Raw genomic sequence first — 12,087 nt, 5'->3', positions numbered from 1 at the left:
TAAGGGAATCAAGCTTTGCCACGTGTCCCTCCAAACGATGAGAGGGAATTCATTCCGCAGACATCATACCCGAAATGAGTTCCCCAAGCAACCAAAATGGAAATAAACTTAGTAAATGGGAAATCTAATGACTAAAACTGGAATGATCAAACCCAGAAAAAGGACCAGGAATGTAAGAAAAGTAAGAACTGGGCACATATCTGGAAAGCATGTCAGCTTCATTACTTTAGCCAATAGGCACGTGCATTGGTCAAATAAGATGATGCATGTCCTTTGGAATAGGGTTCAGGACAAACCAAGTCACCAAAAGACTACAAATAAAGACCTATAGAACACTGTTCATCCAAAAAGAGAAAAGCCTTTATCTCTTCTCTAAGTTTTCCATTTCAGCCATAAACATCACACTAACTTGGGCACCAGAGTGTCTTTTGCAGGTACTCGCCCATTCGCTCCAAGAACAATCATGTAGGAAAGTTCTCCAGAGACTACAAATTCATCAAGATAAAATCTCAATTCCTTCAATTTGCATCACTAAGATTCCCAAATATCAAGGAATGCTCCCTAAACCATACAAATGCATTCTGTTAAACCTCCATTCACTGATAAGATGCTCATGCCACTCAGCATGGAAGACAGGAAAAAGGTGTCCTCATTAAGTTTTCAGCATTCTTCCACTGTTGCAGAGAGGAAAAAGTAAGCAATCCTCCAAACCAAGAACACTAGTTGTTAGGAATGCGAAGGCAACATGCAAAAATATGGATGACAGATAACAAAGCCCTTTTCTTTTCTCCTCATCTCTCTTCCCCTAATAAGTAACTTTAGATAAAGAGATGCACCTAGGATTTTTGCATTTTCGTGTGTAGAATACCTGTGTCTCAATAGCTGGGTGATCTACAATAAAATTTCATCCCAAATGAAAACAAAAATTGCAGCGATTGCTACCCAAGCCCATTCAATTAACAGAGAAAAGAGACAGAAAATATATACATACAAGTATGTATATAATAATTTTCCTATCAAGGATCCCACCATATTGAAATAGGGGTGGGCAAATAACTCAACCCGATCCTATCTGACCCAATCCGAACTAATCGAGTTCAAATCAGATGTGGGCCCTATCCAAACTAATGACATAAATTAAAGCTAAACTGTAACAGTAAAGCAAAATCCCTAACCTAAAGATTTCAATTCAATCAAAAGAAAGCACCAGTAGCCTCTTTTTTTCTTTAATTCCTTTCCTTCACTCATTTATTTCCTTCTCTTCAGATTCCAAATTCTTTAATTTCATAAAAAAAGCACGGCAGCTGCCTGTCCCTAAAGTTTGGCCAACCCATCCACCATTCGTGGTTCAGCCACCCACACCTCCCAAACCCAACAGGCAACAGCTTCAATTGGCATCAATAAGCTCCAATGTCCACCTTTTGGCCACTCAAAAGCTCCACCTAGCCAAACTGCCAATCATTATCGGATCCACCACAACATCCTTGCTAAGCCGCCAATATCGTTCATGGCAATTTTCTTCTCTCATTTGTTTCCACTTTTAGAAGTAAAATCGAGTAAAATATATTGTGTGTGTTTTAGAGAGAATGAGAGATGAAGTCCAAATCTTGCTTAAGTGAGGACAAATTAACAAGGATTGCTTGTAAAATGCATTTTACAGTCGTCGAAGTTTTATGATTTTGGATTTTGCAGCTAGGTCAACTTCTTCCTTTCGAGTTTATGATTTATGAATATCTGATCCAATCCGAATTCAATCCAAACTTTTGACCCAATCGGATTCAGATCCAGATCAGATCAGATTTAAGAGTCAGATTGAATACGGATGACTTTCTTCCTAACCTAAACAATCCAAAATCTGATCAGATTGATCCATACCCAATTTTGCCCACCCTGATATCAAAGTCAAGGACAAATTAAAAGACAAAAATCCACAGACTCTAATGCAGTGTATTTTGTCCTGTAGTATATTAAAATCCGTGTTATTTTGTCCTTTATCTTGTCCCTGACTTTATTCCTGACTGGAATTATTTTATATATGTATAAAATTACTCAAATGAAAAGAAGCAAAAATCATTCAATATATTTACATATACATAAAAATTTTTCAATCAGGAATCCAAGACCATATTACTGTCAGGGGCACACTAAAGAACAAAAGAAACACAGACTATGGTGCAGTATGTTTTGCCCTGTAGTACATTGAAATCTGTAATTTTTTTGTCTTTTAGACTGTCCCTGACTTTAATATAGTTAGAGATCCTAATTGTAGTATGTTCCCTTACATACTGCATTTGGCTATAGGAAAGATGCGTGAGAAATACTTAGGAAGGACAGCCCCACCAAATAGTGACATGGCGGGACTGTCCAACCAAACTTTTCCACCTAAAGGAGAGTTTTTAATTTTTAAATGATGGGTCTTTAAAATTAAGGAATGTTTCCCCCGTGTAGCAAAGTTTTGATGGACGGTCCTACCATATCAACACGGCGACATAATGGGACTGTCCTACCTAAATTTCTGTCAAGATGTGGACCCTAGAATAACTAGTTCTAGTTCTTGCAGGAAGATACATACTGCAAAATTCTCATCCTGCAATTTTAATGGGAAGTGCACATTTCCTACTAATGTTTCTTACAAACTAACACAAAAGAAATTTACTTTTCTTGATAACTATTTGTGCCTTTGTTGACAAACAAATGCTGACCAAGAGCCAGTGAACCTTAAATATTGCTCGTTCCTCCTCTAGCTAAAAGCCTAATCCAAAAGGACCAGCCGAAATCTCAAACCAGTCTTGAAATTCACCCTTTCTTCCTATGCCTAAAATCCTGAATCCAAACCCAATACCCAAGGCTGCTCTTACAGACTTTGGCATCCAGTTGCAGGCTCAAATATAGCATTTTAAAACATACATTCCCAATTGAAAAGCAAAGAATACTACTTTTGAAAACTTTGATTCAAAATCATTGCAAAATTTACAACATGAAAAAACATTGTACTTTTACTTCACTAAGTTGCGGTAAAACTTTTTAAGAATATTGCTTTGACAACTTGTCAAAGCAATTTTTAACTAGATCTACTTTTCCTAACAATTTTTAGTCATATTCACAATGTGTCTAGATGAAAAAGGATCATGGCAGTTCTTGTACTAGTAACCAAAAACAAACAGACTACACATGTATAAACAAACTAACCATTGTACACTAGTTATTGAGGATATTCTTTGCGCCATCCCTTTACATTGGCTCGGTCAATGAGCTTCTGCAGCAAAGCAAGTTCCCTCACAAGCCACTGAAATGTTACACAGCACAAATAAAGGATGAGAAACCTTAAGTTAAAGCCAAGTCTGGATCACATCTACGAGTGACAATGACCAATATATTAAATTTATGCCAGCAATTTGCAGTTCATGCTAGAATTGAAAATATACAAATAATCTTCCATAATACAAAACTGTTAATATAAGTGTCAGGGCACATTTGATGTGTTAAAAGTGAACAAGCCATTTTATATCTAACTAATCATAGACGTGGAAGATAATAATAAATGGAATGAATAGAAATATAATGGTAATTCAGGTCTCTAATGCTCAGCAACAACAATATCAATAAAATAAATTAGAAATAAAATTTGAAAAGGAAAAAGGAAAATAAAAGTTCTTCTCTCTACAGGGACGTGTCAACTCATTGAACAAATACAAAGATATGGAAGTACAGAAAAATGTTATTAATTACTTGTTAAAAGCCAAGAAACAGATTGTATTTATAGAAAATAGAGGTTTACACAAGGTGAACAAGATGTCCAAAGAAGGGTTCCAAAAATCTTCTAGCTAGCAGATCAGAAAAAATAAATAAAAAAATTCAAAAGGCATTTTCAAGCAATACCACAGGCCGAGCCAAACTACACAAAATGAACCTAAAATTAGTCAAACTACACAAAATACATACATGTTTTGTTATATCCTCATGCAAGATTTGAGTCTTTTCTTGAAGTTCCACCTGGAAAAGATTTGAAAAGTACATTAATAAAGAATAACTTATTAGAGAAAATTCACTCAATAGAAAAAAAGTTCGCCAAGTAGAGGTGGAAAACCAGAACACAAATCACTGCAGACTTTTGCCCGTGGTAAATCTGCAATTCTTTTTCCATGAAAATTAGAGCATTTAAACATATGTATTTTTATATAATAATAAATAAATAAAATAAAAACACAAAAATTATAACATACGAGCAAGTAACTGAAAATAATACGTTATATATTCTCAATTTTTAAGATGTAAAAAGTAATTACAATAATTTTTTCAGCAGAATGGTTGATTATAGGCATTATCATTTCAATAAAGACTCTACAAAGCAAAATGCATACTTTAAACGAAACCTTTTTCATTACATATGGGAAAAGAGTTATATTGTCTTTGTCTCACCTAAATGACACTCTAGGCTAGGTTTACCAAGTCACAAGCCTTTCTACCATAAAAGCCAAGCTATGATTTATCCAAACTTTCAATAATCAGATTCTTACCGTCAAAAAAAAAAAAAGAGTATTCAAAAGGACAAAAAACATAGAATCCCCAAAATAAACTTTAATCTTTAATCAAGCATCAGCATCATATGGATCAGATCTCTTTTAATATAATGAAATCTCACATAACCAGAGTCAGCCCCTAGTTAAAATCTATAAATATCATTAGAGAGCATTCCCTTGTATCATTGCACAGCTCTTCAACTTATATCTGTTTCCCAAACCCACAATTGGAACACATAATGACGTAGACAAGTAGAACATGCTGTAATTTTTGCACTCTCAAATGAAGGTAAGCCACAAGGCTAAATCAGTTCTACCAAAAACCTTGATGGGCATCGGTAAATCTCTTAATGGCATGCCAAACTGTCTAAAATAGGCGCATGCTTTTGATGTGAATACAAGCACAGCCACATACTCTACAGTTTCATAAATAGGCAAATAAACATGCCAAAACAAACCAAAGTGCTGTAAGCTTTCTTGTGCATAGACTACAGAAAATGATAACCTGGACGTCCTGATCATAAGTTCTTTCTGTTACCGTAAAAGCATAAGGAATGTGATCATTAGAAAAGATATGGAGAACAAAATAATGAATAGTTACGCATAAAAAGCAGTAGCGAACTTACAACAGTTGGCCTCTTAAGCAAACCATCTTTCACTCTCTGGCGCAAATCTTCACATTCTTCCTACAAACAAGAAAACAAATTGGGAATGCTGACAAGATATATCCACACACTAATAAATATACATTTTTTCTTGTAGGTGATACTAAAACAGAAACCAAATTCAAACCAAATAATGGACTTAGACAGGCTTTTAGTTGCTAATAAATGTTTCAAATAGCTCAGTAAGTGGCCTTATATAAGAAGAAATCATCCAGCACGAAAACAAACGCAACCAACAGCATACATTGTTCAATTTCTGAACATTAATCATACACCATTTACGGTGTATGATAGCAATAAAAAGAACCTACATGGTATAAAGGCCATTTTGAATTTCTTATTTATTCCTTGAAAATGAAAAAATTTCCCAAGATGAAGAAAACAAAATTAATTCAGTTCGAATAATTTTCATCACATGCACATCCTCGAACCACGAATATGTGCAGTTGCTGTTCCAATTTAACCCAAAAAAAAAAAAAAGCATTTAGGAGGAAATATTGCAGGTGCAATTACACTTTATCTTCACAGTTAGAAAAAGATAGTACTACCACAGGGGCAGAGGAGATATATCTTTTCCAAACAACTCTTAAAAACTTTACAAACATGCTTCAGCATTAAAGGGGAAGAAAGAAGGGGCATAACATCTATCAACATTTAAAAAAAAAAAAGTAAAAATCTGAATAATTGTTGCCTGGTAACTTTTTGGCTTCAGATCCATGACTATTCGGAATCAAAATAAATTAGCAACAGCCATATATGAAGATTACCTCAGAAAAGTTATCATCCGAAAGTGTGGCAATCCGAATATCTTTGACAAAATTTGAAACTTTAAGAAGTATTTCTGTACTCTTATCATCAGTTCCAGGGACCTTTTTTGTACCTAGACAATTGGTACTGAAATCATTAAATGTCAACTATCAAAGATAATAAAAGAACTGAAGAATTAGAATCAAGCTGATCATTATTATAATTGTTAACCTTCTCGTATAATTCAAAAAAGCTTTCTGCCCAAAAACAAAAAGACAGTCACATAAGCAAAAGTCTTTTGGAGATATTGTGTCAAGGAAATTTTATGGGTTATTTAGACAGAAAAAAATCAAATGATCTTTTAAATACACAAGAGAAGAAAAATCTGCATTTTATGGGATAGGTGCAGTACTTAGGTTCTCTATAGCCTTCAGTTTCCAACAAATTTGAGAATGTCCTATTCTTTTTCAATATTGACAATTAGCAAATAGTATGTTACTAGTAGGAAGACTCTTCTGTTTGGTTATTTCTTCAGTTTGTAATTGTCCTTTAACTATTCTCAGCAGAGTTCTGGTACAAATCTTTGTACAATCCGCTTCTAGCATTTTCTGTTTCTTGTAAATAAAAGGGCGACAGAGGAGAAGAAGAAGTATTATATCATTAAATGAACATTTAACTTGAAGCCCTAAAATGTCATCATTGATTTTTTTAAGTTTTAAAGCATATTTTGCCACAATACACACAGAACAGCTCACTTTGTTTAAGCCCAATAGTATCTAATTCAGCTTGAAACAGTACCCCTCAAAACAAACAGTGTCCATCATAACACAATGAAGCTCATCCAAATTGCAGGAATTTGATGGCACGTAATGAACTCTGAGCACACCCATGATAATGAGTTTCTGCATCGCCTCCTTAACTTATTTCCATAATCTGCACTTTAAAATTATCTTTCTCATGTAAAAGAAGTGACACCCCTGCATTCTGAATCTCCCATTGTAGCTACTATGTCAGATGAACCCAAAATCCCGGTTCCACCTGAACTAACCACTCGGATTCTCAAGGCTTTGTTGGCCCAAATTCTACATTAATTACTACTCTCAAAGATTAAACAAGTTTCTTTGTTTCCAATCCAAAGGTAAAAATGGATAGAGCAAAATGGACATGGTATATCAGAAAAGTAATGATTTCAAATGAACAGTTACTGAACAATAAAACATCAAATTACCTATAACTTGCAGAAGCTGGTGAGAGTTTTTCTGAAGGTAATCATTAGGATCTGATTTGACTCTTACAAAGCTTCCTACTACTTTGCATTCAAAAGTTTCAGAATCCTTGAGAAGATCCTGAACCAAACTCCTTTTTAAGTATACAAGCTTTATGTTATCAGGAACTATGGCAGCCCAACAGCTTTTGGGAGTTTCCAAACATAATTTCTTCAAAGGGACTTTTCTACTTTTTTGTTTTTCAGAGCTGAATAAATTATTCTCCTCATCTGAACTAAATAAAAAATCATCATCTGATTCAAACTGGTTCTCAGCATAGTGCGCTTCCAGCAGATCATAGATTTTAATTCGGAGAAACGATTTCTTTCCAAAAAGAGAAAGAAGCCTCTCATCAGAAACAACCCTCTTCTTCTTCACTGAGTGAACCAGTTTATTCTCATTAACATATTTATTAATAATGTCAGTGACATCATATCGAGAAATCTGTTGGGCGGTATCTTTACCAAGTGATTGAAGAAATTCAATAAGTGGTATTGATCCCCAACCATCAAACTTGACTTTCTTTGATCTGCCCCTTCGTTTCAAATTAGTTAGCTGAGGACTTAGTGGTTCATCATACTCTGGCACCCAAAGAAATGACTCTTGATCTGCTTTACTACCCATATTATTAAAGCATCAAAATTTTACTAATGGCAGCACACCCACAATGTTCATATTTTCAATTGAGCATAGGAAACGAAAAATTTCCTGAAAAGAGACAACGAGTCATAGGGCCACTAGCAACCACCAAGCAGCATTCCAACTCAAGTCTGAGAAATTCCAAAAAGAAAATGAAAATTAAGAAAAAAAAAAAGAAATTTAAAAATAGCATGCAAACACCGAATTCGAAAAATGATGAACTTTGGTGTCCAACATCGAAAAAAAAAAACAAGAAAACTTTTCTAACTTCAAACCCTAAACCTTCAAAATAAATAAAACCAAAAATAAAATAATAACATAAAATAAGGCGAAACCGTACCTTACTTTCTATTTGGCTTGATCATCAACGGTATCAGTGTAAGACTCTGAAAAACCGCTCATGCTACTGAGAGAGGGGGTCGGGGTAGACGACTCCCAACGTTACCAAATGGTATTTTACAAATTTAGCCTTATCCTTAATTCTGCCTAAAAGAGTTGCTTAGTTTGTAAATTAATCAATAATAAAAAACTTACAGTAACAACAAGTTATTAACAAGATATTAAGGTGGCGTTTATTTTTTAACTTAATAACTTAAAGTGATTTAATTTAATTAATTAAGTTAATTAGGGGTGTTTATTTTTATAACTTAATGAGATTTTTTAGATAATTTTGACTTAATAAAATAAGTTAATTTTTTTGACTTTTTACTTAATGGAGAAAGCTAAATTAAGTCAATTACATACTAATATCAAAAATATCCCTACTTTATAATTTATTTTTCATGTCTATTTCAAAACTCACCCATAAATATTTACCCCACATAAAAATATTACTGTTTTTTCTTTCTTATATTATATACGATAAAATTTGAAATTTATGGTATTTTATATATTGAAATTCTAAAATAATTATGTATTCACTTGAATATAATTTTACTTATAAATGTTAAAATATTGTGGTATTTAATATATTATTTATTTGACATTCAAATTTAATAAGGATACAGATGTAAAAGTACATATTTTCATCTTTTTTAAGTTGAAAAAACAAACAACTTAATACTAATTTTTGAGATTCAGACGAAAAAATAAACATATTATTCAGATTCAGACATTCAGATTTTTTCAGAATTCAGACTAATTAAGGTCTATTCAGATTTCAGCCAAAAAAACAAACGCCACCTAAAAGTACTTTTATTTACTCTAAAATTATTTTCGTTATTTATAACACGTGGGCCGTTTAATTTTTATTATTTATTTCTGTCTACACTTATTTCTTTTATGTTTTATTATTATATTTTTATAATTAGTTTATTATGTTATCAATTTAATTTTTTATAATAATTTTAATTTATATAGTTGGTTTTATAATACTGCCTACATTGTTATCATTTTGTTAATATGTTATTATTATTTTAATAAAACATATTTAATTTAATTGATTATATGTTTGTTTAACCTCCTATAAAAAAAATAAATTAAAATTTGTTTTTTCACATATTTGCCTTTGAATATTATTGTTGTACCCTGAAGTTTACAACGGAAATGAGGTAATGAGAACTTCAAATTTTGATCTTATTAAAAATTTGAAGTTCTAGTTATGATTTTAAAAATTAAAACTTGAGATTTCTACATATTTTATATTTTTGTTATATTTACATATTTAATATTTATATTGTAATACATATTTCTTTTCCTTTAATTATTAATACAAGGTTTTTTAAAATAACGAATTTCAGGATTCTACAAATCCCTGCTCTTGAAGTTTCTAGAAGAAATTGTCTTTCTTAAGTGTTAGATGCAAAAAAACACCTGAAGTTATTCGCCTAAAAGGCACTATAAAGGAAGAACATGAAACATCTTCATAGGAAAAAAAAATCAAAAGTCAAAGATTTTCCTTCACCGTCATTTATTTTAGAGCCTAAAATCTCAACATATGACGGTAGAGGATCCATTAATTTTGTGGAATAACCTCAAGAACATATTTGACTACCAAAATGATATTTTCCTTCAAAAAGCTAGACACAAGTGGCTAAACCTGAGGTTACAATACTATGCAATAGTCTATAACTACAATTCTGCTTTGTTCCACATCACTTCAGAACTAATATTGTGTAGTGAAAAAATTAATGATCAAGATATGTTTTAAAAGACAATTTTTACTATTCATACATCAAATGTTATCCTACAACAACACCAAGAGCGTCAATATAGTAAATACTTTGAGTTGATAACATTTCTTTTAATTGTTGAACAAAACAATAGGCTTCTAAAAAAAATCATGAAATAAGTCTAATTGGCTCTCAACCATTCTTCGAAGCAAATGCAAATACACATATAAAAGCGAATGCAAATACACATATAAATAGTGGATGTAATCAAGGAGGCAAAAAAGGTCATGGTAATTAACTTTGTGGTCTTCATAAGCATTCAGGACAGCTGAACAACAGAAATAGTCGCCACAAAAAATGAAACATCTGTGAGAGGCATAGTAAAGAAAATGATGCAGGAGGGGAAAATGTTAGATATGATGATGAACAAATTTGTTATTGATATAGAGGAAAAAGACATCAGTTGCATATCTACAATACAAACAAACATTAGTAGACCTCTATTAAGCATTCAAGAAACGAAAAAGAAAAATTGAAACTAATTTAGTCATTAACTCAGATCTTGTTGACCTAACTTACCTTGATATCTCTGACTTGTTTGAAGATACAAGTGGTAAAATCGACCATTTAATTAATGATAAAAATGTCTACATTAATTAAGTTTTTATTATTATGTTATAATTATTAAGTTACTAATATGTTCAACTTTTGTATTCTTTTTTTTATATCTAATCTTGATGTCTAACATAAACTTTTGTTTAATATAGGATTACGGATTTTAGAAAGAAATTATCTATTTTGGAATCAAAAGTTAAGGATGTATGCTTGGCTAAGAGTGAAATCATACAAACCATTCTTTAAGAGAAAAAATACTTCTTGGAAATAAAATTACTCGACAAAAAATTAAATGCTATATCTAGTCTTGTAGACCTATTAGAAGGCTCTAGAAGAGCTACCCTCTTATTAACAAGTGGAACAAAACTAATAATCCAAAATGCTTTAAAGATATTTGCCAAAATGGATATCATATTATGACATTAAATGAAAATAATGTGGAACATCTGTGCATTACTAAAAATTGTCTCAAGGAAGAAATACATATAAGAAAAGCTCAAAGCATTCTCATCAAGATTATATTACGCAATCATAAATGCAATTCAAAGCTATATTATGATGAACTAGAAGTTCACAAGTCTAAAAATATTTATATTGTGACATGATCGCCTTGAACATCCGAGATCTACAATGATGCGTAAAATTATTGAAAATTTTTATAGATATCTATTAAACACCAGAAGATTTTATTGTCCAATGGGATTGTTTGTACCATTTGCTCACAAGGAAAATTTGTGATTAGACTATCCCTTTCTAAAATTGGTCATTAATCTCCGTTGTTTTTACACAGAGTTCAAAAAGATATATGTAGACTAATCCAGCCACCTAGTGGACTATTTCATTATTTTATGGTTTTGACTGATATATCTACACAGTGGTCACATGTCTATTTATTGTGCATACTGAACATTGCATTTGTAAGATTACTTGCCTAAATTATAAGATTAAAGGCAAAAATTTTAGAGTATCCAATCAAAATCATACGTCTAGAGAATGATTGCGAGTTTATATTTAAGACATATGATGACTATTGTGTATCAGTTGATATTGATGTTGAATATTCAATTCCATATATACATACACAAAATAGATTGATATAATCATTGATAAAACAGTTGCAATTAATTGCAATAACTTTACTTTAGCGTACAAAATCACCAATATCTACAGGGGGTCATGCTATTTTACATGTTGTGGCATTAGTTCGTGTTAGACCCACTGCTTATTATTAATATTCTCCATTATTGCTTGTATTTGGTCAACAACCTAACATTCCTCGTCTACGCACTTTTGGTTGTGATGTGCATGTTCCTATATCACCCTTTTAACGCACAAAGATGGGACCTTAAAGACATTTAGGAATTTATGCTTTCTTCAACTCATCTTCAATTATTAGATATCTTGAATCCCTAATGAGTATCTTTTCATTGCACATTTTCTAGATTGCCACTTTGATGAGACAACTTTTCAATCAATGGTGAATGCAAAGCCTCTTAAAGTAAGCCATAAATTTCCTAAAACATAC

The 12,087-nt window shown here is 32.0% G+C and overlaps 1 protein-coding gene across 2 annotated transcripts in view; it reads right to left on the bottom strand.

Annotated features, from left to right (window-relative positions):
• The window catches only part of LOC18037331 (uncharacterized protein At5g08430), a 9,957-nt gene extending 1,694 nt beyond the window's left edge, over positions 1–8,263 (bottom strand). The window contains exons 1-6 of one of the 2 annotated variants that reach the window (XM_006428155.2): positions 8,177–8,263; positions 7,161–7,967; positions 5,953–6,065; positions 5,147–5,206; positions 3,943–3,993; positions 3,216–3,286 (exon numbers count right to left, since the gene is read on the bottom strand). In XM_006428155.2, coding sequence (XP_006428218.2) covers positions 3,216–3,286; positions 3,943–3,993; positions 5,147–5,206; positions 5,953–6,065; positions 7,161–7,821 — 956 coding nt within the window. In that variant the 5' untranslated portion in view covers positions 7,822–7,967; positions 8,177–8,263. The remainder of the gene's footprint in view (positions 1–3,215; positions 3,287–3,942; positions 3,994–5,146; positions 5,207–5,952; positions 6,066–7,160; positions 7,968–8,176) is intronic. The other variant, XM_024180851.1, reaches the window with a different exon arrangement.
• Positions 8,264–12,087: the final 3,824 nt, after the last annotated feature.

The sequence above is a fragment of the Citrus clementina genome, unplaced genomic scaffold, assembly GCF_000493195.1.
Source record: "Citrus clementina cultivar Clemenules unplaced genomic scaffold, Citrus_clementina_v1.0 scaffold_7, whole genome shotgun sequence".
NCBI classification, from domain to species: domain Eukaryota; kingdom Viridiplantae; phylum Streptophyta; class Magnoliopsida; order Sapindales; family Rutaceae; genus Citrus; species Citrus x clementina.
This window is presented reverse-complemented; position numbering and strand designations above follow the sequence as displayed.